We start from the raw sequence: 19,839 nt of genomic DNA, 5'->3' as shown, positions 1-19,839 counted from the left end.
GACTTCTGATGGAAATGGAGATGTAGATGGTGATGATGGCAGCGATAAGCATTTAGCATTAAATTTTTGTTAACCTTCCGCGCGGAGTTGACTCGCTCGATTTCAGAAAACGCTCGACTGCATCTTGAATTACAAATAATCGCAATTGTCTGCCCATCTATCTCCCAGCTCGTTTCGCTTTGTTCGGGTGGTAGTTTCCTACTCTGGAATCCTGACTCAGACTTTTGGGTTTTTGGGTTCGAAAAACTCTGGCAGCTGAAATAATTGAGAGACAACGTGGAATTATGGCAGCATGGCTGTGGACGTAGCAAATGCTCTGCTTTGCATGCATCCCCCTCCCTGAGGGCTGAACCCTCATTATTTGTTCGCCGATTGCGATTAACTCGGCCAAAGTGAAAGCCCGACAAACAAAACGCTGAATGGGACCTCTTGCGTCTCTTTCTGGCCAACGGAGACGGCGGCGCAATCAAAACAGAAATAACAACAACATCGACCTTCTGATATAACGCCCTCCCCCTGAAATCCTGGGTGGCAGTATCGTCGCATCAGGCAAACGCCTCGAAATCGAAATGGAAATCAAAAAGGCAGCAGCAGAGAGGCCAACGGATAAAGGACTCAGCGGCAGTACAGTGATCGCTCGAAATGGCAAATATTCATGTTACTTCACTTAGAAAACTGTTTATAAATGGTTTTTGTGTTTTAATGAGGAATAGAAAGTGTAAGATTCCCTAGAAAAACAATCATAAAACTTAACAAAGAAAGTAAATTTAAAATATATGAAAACCAAACCAATAGGTCAGACTAATATTAGTATACTTATAGATCTATGAACTTAGTAACAGATTAACCCTAAAAACCCTTATTTTAAGTATTAACAAATTATATCACAAAACTGTTTTCGAGTGATCACTGTAGCTGCACTGTTTCAACCCTCCGAAGGGCACACCCTCAAGCTAATCCGGCCATGCTCTGCTGCTCAACTTCACCTTGGATCCGCTGGTCTTGCTCTCGCCTCCTTGCCATGGCGTTCAGATATAGGTATGTATTCCCTGGCTATATGCTATAGCTGCTGTTCTTGTTGTTGTCGTTTGTCAACTGATTTAATTTCCTCCTCCTTTTCACCGCTCTCTGTTCTGATTGCCGCCTCCTGCTGCGAGAGGGCGTTCTCGGTTTTTGGCCACACAAACAAGCCCGCCGGATAATGACCATGGAAATGACGACGATGACGATGGCGACTTGCAAAAGGGCAAATAGCGGTGTAAATGAGAGTGTTGCTACTCGAGATCTACGACCACATGCGGCTGCTTTGTCGGCGAGAGTGTGCCAGTGTGTGGAAATCGCTCATTAAAATATGGAAAACCGATTTGCATACCTAAATGCTCTAATTCTGTTTACCTACTCTAACATGCTGAGAAAATGGACATGTAGCATGTGGGAAATTAAGAAAATATGTCAGAACCTATGTAAAAAAACTCGTTCCTTTTCCCTTAAATCCCAAGACCTCTTTAACTTACATTTATCAGTCTTTTGATATAATTTATTAAGAAATAAATAATAAAGTTCACGTGGCCCTGTCTTGGGGTTGCAGATCCGTTTCGATCGTTAGATCATAAATAATGCCAAAAGTTCTCTGCAAACATTATGCAAAGTGGGCGGCGGGGGCGTGGGAGAGGCGTGTAGCATGTGGGTGGCAGCCAACTGTTTTGTCCATAAACAAGCCCAAACAATGCCAGACATTTCAAACACAATAAATAATTGAAGCCAGCGCGGAGTCAACAAGTCAAACACATTGCAGAAACTCCGGCGATTGTTGCCAAGCGCTTTTGGCCACACCACAAAGTCCAGCTTTTCAGTGCGATCTAGATATAAATCAACGTGGCCATGCACATGCAGAATTCAAATGCAAATCCAGCTAAGAGCCAAGCAACGGCTTAACAACTTTGAGAGGGGAAGAAAACAACGCTCATTTGGCGAATTTCCCAAGATCTGGTGGATTTTCTGAAGAGGGCGACCGCCCAGATATTCATCACAATCGACAGTTTTTCACACTGGGAAAATTAAGCTGCTCTAACTGCTTCCAATTAGTTGTAAGTTTCAGATTTATACATAGCCTTAGCTTAAAACTAGTAAAAGAAAATGGTTATCAGAAGTATATATCTTCACTATTTTATGACTTTCGTGTTGCACCCATAAACATATTTCAGTGAAAACTAGCGAGTTTCTACTTCAGGGCAAGGTGGCTTACATAACTTTTTAGTTTTTTCTTTTCGGCAGAGAATGAATTTTAGGCTGCTATACTTATAATCTAATCTTTAGGGATTGTTTCTTTACTTTATTAAAATCTGCTTTTATAAATCTCTCTATATTTCGTTCTAAATATTTACTATTGAGACTAGAAAACGATATGCATCATAATCAAGAGATATTAAATAAACCCTCCCCTAATCCTCATTTGATTAATTTTTCCCAATTACTTTCCGGCATTTTCGCGTATTACCAAATTAAACTATTCCATCATTCCCAGCAGAACCAATTGATAATTCCTACTCTGCGATAGATCCCCCGCAGATGAGGGATACCTGGGCACCGGGTCGGAGCTGGAAAACTTTTGAAATAATTAAAAAATAGTTTCGTCTTGGGCTTGGGCCCGCTGCAGCCAGATAGTGAGTGCATGTAGTAGCATATATACGTATATATATATAGAAAGCAAAAGTTGGCGCTCCAAGCGAAAGAGATCGAAACTGGTAAAACGACTTGGCAACACGACCGCGATACCAATACTCGCCCAAAGTTGACTTATTGGAGCACTTAGCTCGATTCTTGTTATTGTTACGCCGAGTTGGCCGAGTTGTTGTTGCCGTTAACGCTATTAGTACCAACACAATTACATGGCTTGGAGTGCCTAGGCGGAGTCGATCGGCGATCCAGCGATCCAAGGTTCCCGCTCGGACTATAAAAAGCTTGGGCGGCGCCGTTGCGGAAGGCAGTTAACTCCACAAATCCGTTGCCGTCGGTCCCATTTCCCAAACAGCCGACTTGTAAGCGTAAAGGCGCGTGTGAATCCCCCTACGAGAAAGAGAGACCAATAGTGTGCAGTTTACGCTTGACAAGGATATTCCAAATTCGAAATACCAAAATGTTCAGATTTGTGAGTTGTGTTTCAAAGATTCGGAAAGTTAAGAAGGAACTAAGAGCAATGCTAGAAATTTCCTAAATTTCAAAAAAACTGTGCCAATGTTATCCTTTTTAAATAATATTCTTAAATAGTAATTAAAAAGTGAATGTCTCATCTATTAAAAGTTCTTTACAAAATATATTTCTAAAGTGACTTTTCTCTGGCCTTGCATTGGCCACTTTTCTAGAGAAAAGAATCTTATAATCCAATGATTTCCTAATTTATTTTTAATGATTGCCTTAAGATTCTGGACACGTAATAACTTGTGAATTCCCAACAGCTTGCATTGACCACCCTGGTGGCTTTGGCTTCCAGCCAGCATTACCACCAGGACCCCAAGACGGCGGCCATTATCAGTGAGCAGCGTTACCTCTCCGGAGATGGAAAGTTCGGAGCTGCCTATGAGCAGGAGGATGGCATCAACTTCAAGGAGGAGACAGATGCGGACGGTACACGTCATGGCAGCTACAGCTATGTGGATCCCTCTGGACAGAGGCGCACCATTTCCTATACAGCAGGCAAAAATGGGTAAGGATTGGCTTGAGTCGAAGTCATGCAGCAGAGATAAATTTGAAATATTTTTCTTAAATAGCTTCCAAGCTTCTGGAGATCATTTGCCGCAGGCACCACCTGCACCACCACAGCCCGTGCCCACGGCAGGATACCAGCCACAGCAGCAGTACCAGCCCCAGCAATACCAGGCTCCTGCTCCCCAGCCTCAGTCTTCCTTCCGCAGCAACGATTACGGAGATGACGGATCCTACGATCCCCGCTACAACGACCCCTCTTTCGGGCAGAACCAGCAGAGCTACCAGCAACCCGCTCCTCAGCCCCAGTACCGCCCTGCTCCCCAGCCCGCCTACAACCCGCAGCCCGTGCAGCCTCAACAGCAGTACCAGCCACAGTACCAGCAGCCACAGCCCCAGCAGGCGTACTACACCACCACCACCCCCAACCCACACCGCTTTTCGCCACCCGGAAAACTGTCCCTGAACCGCACGCCCGATGGCTTCACCTACTCCTTCAACAAGGTCTAAGGTCTAAGTCCCCCATCTCTAACCCAGACATGTTGCATCTCCTTCATTAGGGACCCTCTTTTCTTATATAACCTCCCCTATCACAACTAGATCCTCCCTTCTCTACTCTTTTCTCTTCTTGACTCCATCAAAACTCTTGTGTGATATGTTTAAGAGCAAATTGTAACTATGTATCGTACTTCCTATATGCGTACTGTTTGTTTGTAATTTATAATCCTACACAGAGAAATCAAACGCCGCTGCCGCTGGCTGTTGCCAATATAAATTTAAAGCTATATTCGAAATATCATTCGAATATTTTTGAAATATAAGAAAAATCTAAAGACATTTGGGCTTTTTCTCTGTGTTATTCCCTTACAACTACCAACTTCCCGTTTAATGTTTAGAGAAGCGAAGCCAATAAACTTCGAAGATGTTGATCCAGTTTCAAATTTAATTTATAACCTGTAGTATCTTGGGCCTTGGGACGACTGAGCAATTTGTATCATAGCTGTAAGTAAGAGCAATATATGTACGAAGGAAACCAAGTTCGTGTCCTGCAGTCTTTTGTTTTCGGCCAGTGGATTTTAATTGAATTTCCAGCAGATTTATCTAAACACCTCGGGCGGTGAACGCCCACTAAATGCTGCATTACACAACCGACTTTCGTACATGCAAAACGAGTTTCAGTTTCTGTTACGATTCTTTGTGGCCAACAAGGAAAGACCTCAAACGGGTTTCGCCTATTTGACAGTAATCTTGGCCAATTGTGCAAAATTCCAATGAAAATGAAATCAGCTCGGCGCCTGAGCCGGAAAACCATGTCCCAGTGGGGGTGGCTCTGGCTTAATAGGGGATTGGGGCACTAAATCAATGGTACCAATGCTATTGAGATCCGTCTGGCTCCAGTTGAGTTAGTGCAACTTAATTACGTCCAAATATTTAACTCACTTTTATGCTCCATCGAACGCAAGAATGCAGCTAATTCGCTGTTTCCTCTCACCTGTTGGGTTCTCAACGGAACCTATAGTTAAAGGTGTGTAATTACGAACAACTTAATCCGAGCACTTAATGGAAGAAGGAGCTCAATTTACACTTTAAGATTTCACAAACTGATATTTAATTATTCTTTTTTATATACAATCATTTTATAGTTCTTGAACAGGAGTCACTCATTATTGGAAATGCAAATTTCTTGTTTAATTAATCTACACCTGGAGAAATAATATTATATAATATAAAAACCCTTAATAAAATAATATTAAATATTTGAAAATGTACATTTTATTGGGTTTCTAGAAACCTATTAGTATTTTTTAAATGCATTACCACTAAGTAGGATAAGGTACGAAGTAGCATTGCTATTTTTCCCTCTGTACTTTCCACATCCACCGGTTGGCATTCTTTTTCACCACCAACAACGATTACATTAACAATATTAGCAACACTTTTCAGAGCTTAGCTTTCAAGGTCAGTTTTGTTGTGGACCCGAGAGTCCGGCTCGGAGTTTGAATTTCTGCCTTTGCTGGCTTTGGGGTCTGGCTTCTGTTGAAATTGCTCAGTCAATTAAGAAAATCAATTCGGTTTTGTTTCTCGCAGCTTATTGTTTTTTATGATTTCTTTCCCGCCTGCCTGTGTGCACCCACCTTTGTGGCATTCGCAATCGATGGAATTGGCTTGCTCAATTGCGGATTTTCGTTTGGTCTTGCGAAAGAGGTAAAAGTCAAGAATTTGCCTGGGACCTGGACAGGTGTATCATGGGTGTGTTGGTTCTGTTGGTTGCTTTATACGGCTATTTTTATGAATAACACAGGTTTATGATTGACTCGATTTATTTTTAAAATGGCAAACGCCGCCAGATTTTGTCGCGAGATCTGGGCTCCATTTATGGGCTGCGGGTGTGACGAACCCAGCATTCAATTAAATTGAAGAGTAATTAATACTCGTATATTTAATTAAACTGGCGGGTTGCCGCTTGAAAACAACAATTAAAGTATATTTGGCATTGGCTTAAGTGATTTCATATTATTTTAATATCGTAAGATTAGAGACTGAGTCTACTTAAGTGACGAATTCTATTCATCAGTCAGCAGAAAGTCAAGACACAAAAATATTAGCTAAGATCTGAACCGTTGGTGTTTAGGTCTTGCAGAAAACCGCTGGATGGCGCCTCTGTAGATTGTGTGGGATAATATATTTGTGCTGGGAAAGCATTAGATTTTAGCTTAAGCTAAAAGATCGATCCATATAGAAGAAGGAAAGATTTACTATTTACGATTACAAAAAAATATTCTATAATCAAATGCCACTATAAAACATAACGTATGGTATAATGATAATAAGAAAATTTACCAGCGTCATCTATTTCTCAGACTTCCCTAGTTCCCTAGTTCTGAGCGTTTATACAGAGAGACAGTCATGTCGGTCAGGTCCCCGATTATTTCAGTTTTCAATAGTACCGTAATGGAAATATAACTCTGGCAAAAATCTGGGCTTCAATTTAGTTCAAAAAATTTCAATTTTGAAAAGCTTAAAAATCCCTAATTTCCCTCGCCAAATCTCATGAATGATAAGGATGGCTATAAACAAATGACTAGATTTTACCGAATAAATAACGTAAATGGTCTTTTATTATTTACAAACTATGCTGTACAGTTAGACTAACCTACGTTTTCATATCTTTATATTTTAAAATTAAATTAGTAATTTAGTAACGACTAAGCGATCCTTCTCATACGTTGATGACGAGTGCCGTGGATCGGTACTTTCGTTTGGGTTTGATGATGGTCTTGGGCGGCCGGTTGAGATCTCCGCTTGGAGGGCGCCGACGAGATCGGGAACCCTTTGGCGGAGAAGGTGGCGGGTGCTCGATGTACTTGCCGCGCAGGTGTCCCGGACCGGAAAAGTTCGGAGGATACGCCTCGAAGTCCTCGATCTCAAGATCTGGCCGGGACTCACGCTCCTGTTCCTGCGCCTGAGCCTTGAGGAATTTCTGCAGCTTGGGATTGTTCAGCAGCTGGACTTTGATGGCCTCGTCAAGCAGTTTTTGCTGATCTTCCAGGTACGCCTCTATCTGCTTCTTGGAGGCAACATTCTTATAGCGATCGTGACTCTTGGGTCGATGCACAGGCACTACTTCGTAGTCATCGTGCTCGGGCTCATAAACACTGTATGAATTGCTGCTAGAGGCGACGGTTGCTTTGGGGGGAGGCACTAGGTGGAAGGGATCGGCTTCCGCTTCGTATTGCACTGGATTCCATTTTGATCTTTTTGGAGGGGGACCGACATCCTCACCAGATCCAATGTGAACATCAGATCCATAACCAGTGGCCTTATGAATATCCGATCCATAGCCCGAGGCCTTATACGGAATGGCAGTTACGTATTTTGGCTGTTTCTGGTAACCGGAATTACTGGACTTCTTGGGCACTGTGATGGGATGCTGGACTCTGATCTGGGTGCCAATGGTGTACTCCCGACTGTCCTGCACGGATGACTCCCCGGAATATTCGGCGGAATTGTAGCGCTCACCGGAGTATTCATCCTCTTCTTGCTAAAGGTATTTAGTTAGTCTTTTTTTAGTCTAGTCAAATTTAAGGTTGGCTTTCGATCCTCACTCACCGATCCATACGGTCTGTAATGACTCTTCTTGGGATACTTCTTGCTCAAGGGCCGGTGCTTGCTCTCATTGGTCTGCAGATCCGAACGCAGGTATCCAGCAGGTCCTAGTCTCACGGGTCCTGGCAAAGAACCCGAGCCATGCCCAGATCCCGGGGCCATTGCACTGAAATAGCTACGCCGATAATAAGACCTCGGCGGTCTCAGCCCAGAAGCGACCGTAATCAGCATTACCATCGCGGCAGCCAAGAACTGTAGGGTAAGAATCCATTTTAGTCTAATCGAAGATGTATTATTCCGGGGTAACAGCTTACATTCCAGCACGCTTTCATCTTGAGTGGGCTGTTTTCGGGGGGATTATGTCGCAATGAAAACTCTCTTCAACGGTATTAACCACCAGCGTGGCCCCAACGAAACTGAAAGTTCGGCCAACGGACGCAACAGTTTTATGCCAGCTTCCTCGAACCTGCTGCAACATGTTTTGCAATGGCAATCGCAATTGAAACCTGCCAGGTGAGCTAGTCAGTAGCAGATCGAAATCTCCGCTTCACGCATGGACTTGCTACTCACAACACGGAGTTAAAAAAAAGAGTTTACAACTCGCAAAGTGAGGCATCATTTGCATTTCCACTAGGAAATAGAGCGCCAACCCATCGGATGGGGCAGCTAGAAGGGGGCACGGGGCATAAATAAAATGTTTCTTTATGGCTGTAATTACACATAACGATGGCCATTTGCTACTCCGCAGATGTAACTGCGGCGGGGGTTTTGGCTTTGGTTTTCGTTTTAGTTTTAGTTTTGGTCTGTGACTTAATAGGAAAGTAAGCAAATTAGATATGCGATGAGGATGACAATAAAGTTAATGGGCACAGATTGATAGCTTTTTCATGTCGTGTAATTTACCACAAACTTGTAGATTTATTAAGAAGCTGCGTATAAAATTCAATAAGTTAATAGCTGCTGCTTTTAAAAATCAATTCAGTAGAGTAGTTGACTTTGGCATTAGAGAGTTTTAAAATAAAAAAGATTTCATAGTCATATCACATCCAATATAGTTTATTATATCCCAATAGGTTCGTTTCTCTGCAAGAGGTTTTTTATATTTTTTGGAATCTAAAAACCACAACATTCTTAATAGGAATGTGTGCTCTTTGAACTACGAGTTTCTTCAAGTGCATGAGGTCTACCGGCACGAGCCACACACCCACTAAAAAGCAGAAGAGTCGGCTTATCGACTTATTTGAATCAGTTTCGTCTGCAAACTGGTTTCCACGAGTATTACCCAATAAACGCTGCAATTTTCTTCTCTCCGCTTTTGGCCCGAAGTTCAGGTTCAGCCGGGGCCAAAACGAGCCAGGAAATGCTAGCCAGCTGGCTCAGCTTTTTGGCCTTTTCTGCTTTTTTGCCGGCACGCTTGGACTACTTTCTATCGGCCAGGATGCGCGATCGAAATGCGGAAGATATATACTATATGTACGAACATGAGCGGAGGCAGTTTGTCTTGTCCCGGAGCTGGTGGAAGTGGAAATGGAGTTGAAAATAAAAATGGAAATGGACAAAGAAACGACAATGGATATGGACAGGGCCTTGCGTAACATTTCACCACGCTTCATCTGCACAATTATTTGCCGCTTATCCTGTCTCTGGATTGTCAAATTGAGTTCCCATGGCGGCTTGAGCTTGGCCGGCAATTAAAGCGATGCCTTAATTAAATCTCCGACTAATGCCGCCTTGATTGAGCCCCTGGCATATGACGGATAATTGCTGCACTTGTTGCAATTCGCTGGACAGGCAATGGGTGGCACTCCACTCCCCGTTTTCAAGACAAGGTCAAGCTCAAGTTCAACACGCGTGACAATTGCCTCCACAATTGTTGCAACTTCAGCTCCGCATAATTTGGCTCTTCCTTGTGGAACGACTCAAAAGCCGACCGCCAACCACCGACCAGTCGCGACTTAAACTTGCACTTGGACTTAAACTTGACTTCGACGAGCTGGTTGAGTTTCCGCTGCCTCCTAACAATGCCACCAAAATGATTTTTTTTCCTAGCTATCTGCCCAAATGGCTGAAAGTTTTGTGAAAGGAGCTAGGGGCAGGGACCTGCGAATGGAAATAAAAATGGGCATGGCCAGGTGAGCCGCCCAGAGCAATGACTTGATTGGCCAGACCAGCAAATTGCTGGGGATCTGAATGAGCCGCTCGAAAGGGTGCCTTAAATTACATTAGTCCGGGATATTAATGTCCCGATCAGCCGATTTGCCACGCGATTAGATCTAGCTCTGAGTGCACACCAATTTCTTGTTATTCATAACATTTTGAAGTCGATTACAGACTTATCAATTGATTTGAGGCCCGAAAAGGTATATATTTACCGAGCACGTGATTTATGGCTTCATTTTATTGATTAAAGAGAGTGCCTTTCGAAGTTTCAGCAAATGGGGGAAACTCAAATAAAAAGCTACCATTCACCTGCTAACAATCACTTTTAAAACTAAAACTTCGAATTGTTTTCCGATTAAAAGTCTCTTTATTAGTTCAACGTCTTAGTCTATATATATATTCTAAGATTATGGCTTAATTGAAAGCTTCCAATTCGAAATTCATTTGGTTATGTATCAGTTTATTAGCATAAGTCTCTTATAGCAACTTTAGATTATTCTGCGTTGGCTTTAAAGCCTAAATTAATACATGATCGGCTTGCACAACAACAGCAGGCTCACAAGTTAGTCAAGATCAAGGTTTGTTTACGCTCACCCAACCGCACACAAATAACAAAAGCCGACTCATTCACTCGCATGTGGGAGAAGTCAAAGTTAAGCAGATGATCGCAAAAGTAAAACTAAGAAACTGGAAAACTTAAGCGGAGGGTGAGTCGCTGCCGTGCCTAGAAATGTTGCTGCTGTCGTTGGAAGTTGCTGTGGTGCTGATGCTGCTGCTGCTATGGCAATCGCAGTCGGCGTTTTACTTATCTGTTGCTTTCAATTAGCATTGCAAGTTGTTGCTGTCAGCTTAACTACACTGTGAAAAAATACTTCCTAATTGAGCAAATATTTCCAAAATAAATGTTGCTAATTAAAACTTGAAATTGCTCTTCACAGAATTACGGTTTTTCGTTGCTTACGATTTGTGTCTGCCCATGATGACAGCATTTCTCTCAGTGCAGGTGCATTGAAAAACATGTAACTCAGAGCTCTCAATCCGGCAGACCCACGCTGATTCTCTGTCCGGCGGAGCTGCGCCGCGCTTGCGCAGTCGACTGAGATGCCTTACCGCCCACCATCAAAGCGTCGCCGCTGAAGCAGAGGCTGCTGCGCAGGTGCTTGCGGGGGTCAGAGGGCAGGGGCTGGTCGTCGTCGACCATGTGTGTGTTTACCGCCGAGCTCTCTGGCAATTTTGGCAACATTTTCCTAGTGCTGGCGTTGGCCTGATAATTATTATTATTATTATTTAATGGCTTGGCCCGACTAGTTTCCATAAAAGAGCGTTGATGTTGCTGTTGGTTGTGATGTTGCTGCTGTGACTGTTGTTGTTGCTGCTGCTGTCGACTTCCTGTCGGCATATTTGGCTGCTGACGAGGGCGACTCTCGAAAGTGGGCTCCTCACGATCTTCCCGGTCATCGTAGTAGGCATATTCCGCGGCCTCTTCGTTGTAGGTCACATGTTTTTTGGGCAATCCAGGACTTCTGGTGAGTTGTAATCGCCTCACCCGGTTTTCCAGGTAATCATAGGCATCCTGATCTGGTGCCGATTGCTTTAGTATCTTTTTGGGCTGTGGCAGTGGCAGTGGGCGTGGTCGTCGCCATTCGGGGCTGTCATTGAGAGGCTTTTTGGTGACCTTGGGTTCTAGTTCGACACTGAAACTGCGCACATTTCTCTTGACCTGCAGCTTGGGACTGTTCTTGGAATTGAGTTCCACTTCTCGTTTGTCATTAAGGTCAATTTGTGGTCTCCTTGCATTATTTTGAGTGACATTATCGGCTTCATTCACATAATCGTAGAACTGGATCTTAGAGCTATAAGCCTGCTGGCGACGGCTGGAAGTATCCTCAGCTTTAGTATCCACTTCCTGGGGTCTTACTTCAGTTAGCTTGGGAGTCAATTCCCTGCGTAATCCCCTCCCTAAGGGTGGTCTTTTGCCAGGATTCGACTGAAGATTATCATAGAACTGTATGGATGAACTGGCGAACTCCTTGTGAAACATCCGCCGCGTGTCCACTTCGGTGGGGGAATCCTGAACGGAAGTAATCCTCTCCACAGGCTTTTCCAACTGCTGGCTGTTCCTTCGCTTCACTCGATTTTCCACTGCGGAATCCGCTCGAGAATCGTCTGGCCAGAAAAAGTGCGATTCTTGACGATTGCACACCTTCACCGCCTGGCGTTCCACCATCTTGGGCGGCAGACCCGTGTAGAATTTTCCGTTCAGCATGATCACTCAATCTTCACCGGATTGGTGGTCAACTCGACTGATCGGCGACTGCTCCGCAAACCGACTGACACAAAAAGAATCCGCCGGAGGTTGAGAGCAGAGATGTTGGCGTCGCCATCGGCGTTGTCATTTGTCGTAGGCGTTTGACTTCGAGTTCGAGTTTACTCAGGTGATCAACCAGGGCCCAGACTAATTTGCGATTCTTGCGAAAAACAACTCGAGAAGTGAGTAAAAACTAGGGGTTAGCAATGCCGCAACTATTAGATACTCTAACGTAAGAAAGCTTAGAAATATTCATGATTAATATGACTTATAAGAATCGTTTTAGAACCCTTTTTAGCAGCTGGGATTTATGAGCCATCATAAGAGGCTTGGTATACCCTATAGCTCTATTCATTCATATTTTTACCGTGAGATGTTGCAGGATCTTCGAAAGAACCATCTTACCCCATTGGAAACTCTTCGAGTGACTTGTGTTATTAACAACAAACGCAAACAGCATTTCGAGGCAGAAATTTATTTGCTGCCATTGCAGCGTGGACGTCGGCAGCGAAGTCGACGGCGCTGCGACAGAGACGAGTTTCCATCTAAGGTCAAATCGCTGAATTTTTCACTTTTGGAACAAAAAGTTGCTTTTCGTGAGCTCAGCGTTGACCAAATGTTTTGGTTTAACTTCGCTTTTGGCCAGTCTGTATGGACCAAAAAGCGAGAATGCCGCCAAAGTTGGCCAGCCAAGAATAATAAACGACAACAGCTGCCAATTATTGGGTGCTTTAATGGCTTCAATTCGTAGTGAGTGTCACTTGAATCATGCTTGGTATGGCTGACATTGCGTATACGTAACATTACATGATTTAAATGAGACAGGGACTCATTATTCTCTCACTGTCGCTAGCTGATATGATAAAAACGAAATAAATTACAGACTTTAAGGTGTAATAAATATATGTATTAAAGTCAATGTACCTACCATAACTCAAACCCATACGTTTAATAAAATTCCTTTAATTTTATTTAATTAAATTAAATTTATTTTCGCTTGATCTTTACATGGTTTGCCATTGGAATCGAGTGGGAGATGTGTGGGGAGCTTTGCTGATCGACACTACTACTGCTACTTTTGTTTTTCATTTCATAATTATTTTGGTTTTTGGTTTTTTGGTTTACCTCCCAAGTTGCGTTTAGTCGAAGACGTAATTGGAGTACGTAATTAGCTTAATGTACAAACAATGCCATAGAAACACATACAATATCATACACGCTCGGTTGAATATGGGTCTATGTGGGATGCTACTGCTGGGGGTCTGAAAACTGCATCGGAATGGCATATATATCTCAGTGTGGTGGCTGCCTTATGTAGATGGGTACTATATACTTGCTGCGGGGATATGTTAGGTTGCTTAGACTACGTTTGATTTCGAGTTGACTTCGCTGACACGGGGGATCTATGCATTATGTATATCTGACATTTACAAACTTTGGTTTTGCTGGGTAGTGTTAAACATATACTTAGGTTCGCTCTCGGCTGCTTAAGACTTTATTTACAAATTGTATTTATAGCTGATAGGCATCGAAGCCTTTCTCTTCGATGGTGTTTACTGCTGTTGCTGCTGTTGTTGTTGCTGCTGCTGCGGCTGTTGCTGCTGCTGCTGAGGGGGCAGCAATTGCATCGGCGACATTACTATGATGTTGGTGGCTCCACCGGCTGCATGGCCGTAGTCCAGAGGCTTCTGCATCGCCTCCACATCCAGATCCGGGGCCCTGGTGATCACGCAGTACTGATTCCCATTGTAAGTGACAATGGGCATGCCGTGTTGCATGTTGCTGGCGCTGGCGTGCTCGCTCAACTGAGCCTGCATGTAGGTAGCGGCCGTTGGGGAATTGGCAATGATGTGCGACACCGGCACCGACACCTGGATTTGCAGGGAAAGGGGTAAACGGAAGGGTAACAGAATACAGAATGCGGAAATTGTGAATTTTCTACAGTTTTTGGTGTTCAATGTTGCTGTTGGCTGTTGGTGTTGCTGTGGTTTTCAGTTCATTTTTGGTCTTGTTTTTAATAGGTAGTTACTTCTTGGCTCTGGTTGTTGCCGTTGTGGTTGCTACTACTATTGTTATTGTACATAGGCGCACTGGACTGTTGCTGCTGCTGCTGTTGTTGTTGTTGCTGTAGATGTTGCTGGTGTTTTCTGGCGGCCTTCTTTCCATGGGCCACGTGTTGCTGCTGTTGCTGCTGCTGCTGCTGCTGTTGTTGGTGTTGCGCCTGCTGAGGATGTTGCTGCTGCTGCTGCTGCTGATGGCTGGCATTGAGTATCATCTGGTTTTGTATGATTATCTTCTGCTTGCGTGCTTGGGCCTCCATTTGAATTTGATTTTGATTAGCATCCATTTGGTAGCTGCGATTATTGTTGCTGTTGCTGCTGGTGGTCTTAGCAATGACTCCTGCCGCCGCTGCTGCTGCTGGTTTTGTTGACTCTGCGACTAGCCGTTCCGGCTGTCAATACTGTACATAAAAGAGAGAGAAAAAAGAAGGAGTTAAATCCACTCCAGATGCATCCATTAATCTCTCCTTGGCTTTACTTGGGCCAGGAGTGTCTACCGACATCTTCTCACCTCCAGATGACTCTTGGCGTGAATGGACCACTCGTCCCGACTCGAGAACATCCTGCCGCACAGTTCGCATGTCCAGGACAGCTGCTGTTGGTGGTGCGGTATGATGATACCGGGAATGGACGTCGGGGCTCCTTGAGCGGATTGCACTATAATATTCTGGGCGGCCACCTGGACAGCCTGTTGCTGTAGCTGAAGCTCCAGGCTCTGCTTATTGTCCTCTGGCGGAGGATCCGGCTGCTCCTTCTTCTTCACCATGTTGTTCAATCGCTTTCCGAGCGGTGCAATATTCGTGGGTGTCACGTGCTTGAACTTGTTCATGTGGATGACCAGTTTGTCCCGCCTTGCGAACGCCTTATTGCAAACCTGAAAAGAGGGATTTCAGAACGAGGGTTAGAGATTGACATAGGCTAGGGGTGCAGGGGCTCGAGGGCAGCTTATACTTCACAAATATAGGGCTTCTCGCCGGTGTGGATGCGCATGTGGATGGTCAGCTTGTCCTTGCGGGCGAGTCCTTTGCCGCAGACCGTGCACTCGAATGCCTTGTTGGTGGCTATAAAAGCAGAGAGATTATCGATTAAAATTTATACCACTTTTTATGTCTCATCCCAATCGATTGGACATTGGGTTAAGACCTCAATTTGGTGTAAATGAAAAACTTATTTTTAATGCTTTGTTAGTTCTAACTTTTTCGGAACAAGATGCACGGCTAAACCCATCTACCAAAACAAACGATCACTATCCTTTTCCGGTTGATTTCCAAAAATTAATTTATGATCGAACTTTTCATTTTTTGATAATATAATCTTATTTGCGAAAAATGGCAAAATCTGTATTTTTGGGGTTTAGATGCAGATTGACTCGGAATTAAAAAACAAGCTCAACATTCCATATTTGGACCAGTATTGGCTATGTTATGGGACAAATGCTGTTATTTTAAATGGAAAGTAAGGGAAACCGAATTTCGCATTTTCGACAAAGTCAAGTATACGTCGTTTAGAGCCCAGATTCTTGCAGTTTGTTAGCTCTAACTTTGTCAAAACAAGACGCATAGGTAAACCAGTGACTGTTTTTTGCAGCTCACAACCAAAACTTTAAGCCCCTATACTTGCTTTTGTCATTACTGTTCTGATTTTTTGTTGCGAGCTCTGATTTATTGGCTGAAAAATCAGGAAGCCTATTTTTAACAGAAATTTGCAATAGTGTGTTCGGTTTTAAGCTCTAGCTCGGTCAAAACAAGCCGTACATCCAAAAGAACAACTGTTTTGTACCGGTAACGACCACCACTTACCACCCCTATCACTCGATTTTCGATTTTGAGAAAATCAATTTTCGGCTAAATTTCGCATTTTTTATAAGGGGTACCATCATCAAAATTTTCGAAAAATGGCCGAAAATTAAGTTTTCCCGATTCGAGTGCAAATCGATTGGCAATCTTGGCAATCAAATTACAAGCCCTACGAGGTATTACATTCCATATTTGGACCATTTTTGGCTGTGCTATGGCTACAAAACTGATTTTTTGGGGCCCAAAGTCAAGTATACGTCGTTTAGAGCCCAGATTCTTGCCCTTTCTTAGCTCTAACTTTGTCAAAACAAGACTCACGGCTAAAAAAGTGACTGTTTTATGCAGCTAACAACCAAAACTTTAAACCCCTATACTTGCTTTAATAATAACTGGTCGGGTATTTTCTTGCTAGCTCCGGTTTAAGGGCCGAAAAATCAGGAAACCTATTTTTAAAGGAAATTTGCAATACTGTGTTCGGGTTTATAGCTCTAGATCGGTCAAAACATGTCGCACAGCCAAAAGAACGACTGTTTTGTGCTGCTAACGACCACCACTTACCACCCCTATCACTCGTTTTTCGATTTTGAGAAAATCAATTTTCGGCTAAATTTCGCATTTTTTATAAGGGGTACCATCATCAAAATTTTCGAAAAATGGCCGAAAATTAAGTTTTCCCGATTCGAGTGCAAATCGATTGGCAATCTTGGCAATCAAATTACAAGCCCTACGAGGTATTACATTCCATATTTGGACCATTTTTGGCTGTGCTATGGCTAAAAAACTGATTTTTTGGGGTCCAAAGTCAAGTACTCGTATACGACGTTTAGAGCCCAGATTCTTGCCCTTTCTTAGCTCTAAGTTTGTCAAAACAAGGCTCTCGGCTTAAAAAGTGACTGTTTTATGCAGCTAACAACCAAAACTTTAAACCCCTTTACTTGCTTTAATAATAACTGGTCGGGTATTTTCTTGCTAGCTCCGGTTTAAGGGCCGAAAAATCAGGAAACCTATTTTTAAAGGAAATTTGCAATACTGTGTTCGGGTTTATAGCTCTAGATCGGTCAAAACATGTCGCACAGCCAAAAGAACGACTGTTTTGTGCTGCTAACGACCACCACTTACCACCCCTATCACTCGTTTTTCGATTTTGGGAAAATCAATTTTCGGCTAAATTTCGCATTTTTTATAAGGGGTACCATCATCAAAATTTTCGAAAAATGGTCGAAAATTAAGTTTTCCCGATTCGAGTGCAAATCGATTGGCAATCATAGAAATTAAATTACAAGCACTACGAGGTATTACATTCCATATTTGGACCATTATTGGCTTACTTACGGGAACAATACTGTCGGATTGAGGGGAAAATAAGGGTAAACCGAAATTCGCATTTTCTACAAGGGGTAACATCATCAAAATTTGCAAAAAATGGCAAAAATCGTACATTTTAAACTGTGAATGCAGTTTAACTAGGAATTAGAAAATAAGCTCAACGAGGTATGGCATTCCATATTTGGACCATTGTTGGCTAAGTTATGGAAACCAAACTGTTGTACTGAGGAGAAAATAAGGATAAGCCGAAGAAATTCACGTATTTGTTAAAATTTTAAAATTGGCAAAGTATTAAAAAAAAATCACATTTTGAACTGTGAATGCAGTTCGACTAGGAATTCTGATCATTATTGGCTTTTCTATGATCATAATACTGATTGTTTTAGGCGTAGAAGTAGGAGAGACCAAATTTCACATATTTTTTAAGGGGAAGTACTCACACTTTGAGGGATTCGTCTTGCGCACCCCCGAGGATGCCTGCTGCACCTGTTGGAGTGCTTTAAGTCGACTGGCAGGGTGCATGGAGCCCCCCTCGACGTAGGGCTCTGTGAAGGGGATGAGGTTCGGCTTGGGGATGTTATAGGTCAGCTGCTCCGCCGCAGACCAAGTGCCCAGGCTTTGAAGGACCCTGACGCCTCCCTCGAAGCCCATCCCATCGTCCGGAACTGTGAAGGTGCTCTCTCCCGCCGCCGCAGCTGCCACACTCGAGGAACTGATCTGTGGCACCTTTATTGTGGCCGCATAGTGTTGCTGTTGTTGTTGTTGCTGCTGCTGTTGCTGCTGTTGTTGCTGTTGCTGCTGCTGTTGCATGTTGCCGTTGTTCTGGCTGTTGTTGTTGTTGTTGGTCGTGGGGGAGTTCTGCTGCTGGGATGTCTGTTGCTGCTTGAACTGAATGGCCGCCTGGGCCATCTGCTGCTGCACCGCCATGTGCGCCTCGAGATATGCGTTCTTCTGGGCAACCGTCATCTTGTCCATGTTAACGGCGCCGTTCTAGGAAGGTAACATACGTTTTTTAAGTTTATTTTTGAAAACACAAATAAACAAACTTAAATAATAAATCTTATTATATCTAAAGAGCTGCAAGGGTATTCCAAACTCCGTTAGTCTTGTCACTATCTTATCGTCCCAATCCCATTCCGTTCCTGAAACCGAAGCAATGCCACCCCTAACTGTAAATCGTGGGGGAGTGTGGTGTGCGATTGTGCGAGTGTTGCGAAATTTCGCCAGCACGCCGTCGACCGAGGCAGCGACTGAGGCGTCTGCCACCCTCTTTGCGGAAAAGCACTCGACTCGGTTCGACTCGGCCTGCCCTTGCGCAAAAATTTGTGACTTGAGCTTTTCCCAAACCAACTTTCGGTTTGCCACCCCCTTGTGGTTGTGTGTGTATGCCGGCCGCTTCTTCCTCTTCCGTTTCTTTGGGCTTCCTCTTCTGCTTCTTCAGCTTTTTGGCACCCAGGTTTGAGGCTTTTCCGTGTCTGCCCGGATTTATTTTTAAGCGCGCTATAATTTAGACACTACTTCTGAGTTTGAGTTTTTCCCACCTTTTCCCGCCGACACTGCACTATGTCACTTGACTATTTTTAGTTCTTGGGATTCAATTTGGTGCCCGTTTGTAGCTTATTTTAGCACTTCCTTAACCCACCACCGCCCCTTTTCTTTGGCCTGGCCATTGACATTTTCGTTCGCGTTTTCACTGCCAGTTGGTGGGGTTTTCTCACGTATTCACGTATTCGCTTTGACTTTCGTTGCGTTTTCCGCTTACCACACTTGAAAATCAATACGAAAATGGTCTCTGCTTTTCCGATTTTCCGCTTTTCCTCGACGCGAATTCGGTGGAAATGCTGAGCCGCCAAGGATTCGCCGTCGTCTACTTCCCAGAGCCTATTGTTTGTGTATGTATTGCGAAACCGAAACCGATTCACTTCTCTGCCACTTTTTTGACTCGACGTCGACGCAAAAGCTCCGCGGCCTCACACCCCTCAATTATTATTATTTTGAGTAATTATTTGTTATTTTGAAGGGAGACGGGACGCAGGACGCAGGATGTGGGATGCGAGCAGAGAAAAGGCAGACAGATACCGACTGTCGATTTGCTTTTGCTTTTTGGATGAAAAGCGGAAGCGGTACGGTACGCAAGGCGAAAAGCATTGCATACCTCACGGCGCCCGAGCGGAAGATAAAGCTTTTGCGCTCTCCCGCTCCCCCATTCCACTCCCACTGTTCCGGTGGTGGTTACTGGGAACAGTGGAACGAGGGAACGATCCGGCATTGAAACACAACTGCAGCAGCAACAACAACTGCAGCCCCAACAACCTTTTGCAATCCCAATTGCTGAGGTGGCTCAAAGGGACACAGTGGTAAGGTCACTGGCTAAAGTTGC

At 43.8% G+C, this 19,839-nt stretch overlaps 4 protein-coding genes across 5 annotated transcripts; 1 reads left to right on the top strand and 3 right to left on the bottom strand.

Moving 5' to 3' along the window:
- The first annotated feature begins 2,998 nt into the window (after positions 1-2,998).
- LOC108113508 (DNA translocase FtsK) lies at positions 2,999-4,648 on the top strand. Its single transcript, XM_017224100.2, has 3 exons — positions 2,999-3,148; positions 3,456-3,703; positions 3,768-4,648. The coding sequence occupies exons 1-3, from the start codon at positions 3,137-3,139 to the stop codon at positions 4,210-4,212; spliced, it is 705 nt and encodes a 234-aa protein (XP_017079589.1). The 5' UTR covers positions 2,999-3,136; the 3' UTR covers positions 4,213-4,648.
- A 2,274-nt stretch (positions 4,649-6,922) lies between these two features.
- LOC108113496 lies at positions 6,923-8,214 on the bottom strand. Its single transcript, XM_017224082.2, has 3 exons — positions 8,124-8,214; positions 7,813-8,061; positions 6,923-7,744 (listed from the first exon to the last, which is right to left on the bottom strand). The coding sequence occupies exons 1-3, from the start codon at positions 8,139-8,141 to the stop codon at positions 6,923-6,925; spliced, it is 1,089 nt and encodes a 362-aa protein (XP_017079571.1). The 5' UTR covers positions 8,142-8,214.
- Positions 8,215-10,408: 2,194 nt separating this feature from the next.
- On the bottom strand, positions 10,409-12,283 carry LOC108113507 (myb-like protein U). Its single transcript, XM_017224099.2, has one exon. It carries the CDS (start codon positions 12,233-12,235, stop codon positions 11,003-11,005), a length of 1,233 nt encoding a protein of 410 aa, XP_017079588.1. The 5' UTR covers positions 12,236-12,283; the 3' UTR covers positions 10,409-11,002.
- A 971-nt stretch (positions 12,284-13,254) lies between these two features.
- Positions 13,255-19,712, bottom strand: LOC108113500 (putative uncharacterized protein DDB_G0271606). 2 transcript variants are annotated; one of them, XM_017224088.2, is made up of 6 exons: positions 19,222-19,712; positions 17,900-18,449; positions 15,289-15,398; positions 14,849-15,211; positions 14,307-14,729; positions 13,255-14,148 (listed from the first exon to the last, which is right to left on the bottom strand). In XM_017224088.2, exons 2-6 carry the CDS (start codon positions 18,432-18,434, stop codon positions 13,831-13,833), a joined length of 1,749 nt encoding a protein of 582 aa, XP_017079577.2. In that variant the 5' UTR covers positions 18,435-18,449; positions 19,222-19,712; the 3' UTR covers positions 13,255-13,830. The 2 variants fall into 2 exon arrangements, with proteins under 2 accessions (XP_017079577.2, XP_017079576.1); XM_017224087.2 differs by lacking the exon at positions 13,255-14,148 and having other exon boundaries at positions 14,626-14,738.
- Positions 19,713-19,839: the final 127 nt, after the last annotated feature.

The sequence above is a fragment of the Drosophila eugracilis genome, unplaced genomic scaffold (genome assembly GCF_018153835.1).
Source record: "Drosophila eugracilis isolate 14026-0451.02 unplaced genomic scaffold, ASM1815383v1 contig_1781, whole genome shotgun sequence".
Taxonomy (NCBI): domain Eukaryota; kingdom Metazoa; phylum Arthropoda; class Insecta; order Diptera; family Drosophilidae; genus Drosophila; species Drosophila eugracilis.
The sequence above is the reverse complement of the archived record's forward strand: the minus strand, read 5'-3'. Positions and strand labels throughout refer to the sequence as shown.

What these genes read in the sequence shown, in the direction of transcription:
- LOC108113508 (XM_017224100.2), top strand. An exon ending in TATACAGCAGGCAAAAATGG is followed by an intron (nt 3,704 to 3,767) that starts GTAAGGATTGGC and finishes TTTCTTAAATAG; the next exon opens with CTTCCAAGCTTCTGGAGATC.
- LOC108113496 (XM_017224082.2), bottom strand. An exon ending in ATTACAGACCGTATGGATCG is followed by an intron (nt 7,745 to 7,812) that starts GTGAGTGAGGAT and finishes AAATACCTTTAG; the next exon opens with CAAGAAGAGGATGAATACTC.
- LOC108113507 (XM_017224099.2), bottom strand. Translation starts at nt 12,235, where the DNA reads ATGCTGAACGGAAAATTCTACACGGGTCTGCCGCCCAAGATGGTGGAA.
- LOC108113500 (XM_017224088.2), bottom strand. Translation starts at nt 18,434, where the DNA reads ATGGACAAGATGACGGTTGCCCAGAAGAACGCATATCTCGAGGCGCAC. An exon ending in CAAGACGAATCCCTCAAAGT is followed by an intron (nt 15,399 to 17,899) that starts GTGAGTACTTCC and finishes CTGCTTTTATAG; the next exon opens with CCACCAACAAGGCATTCGAG. An exon ending in ACGCCAAGAGTCATCTGGAG is followed by an intron (nt 14,730 to 14,848) that starts GTGAGAAGATGT and finishes CAGTATTGACAG; the next exon opens with CCGGAACGGCTAGTCGCAGA.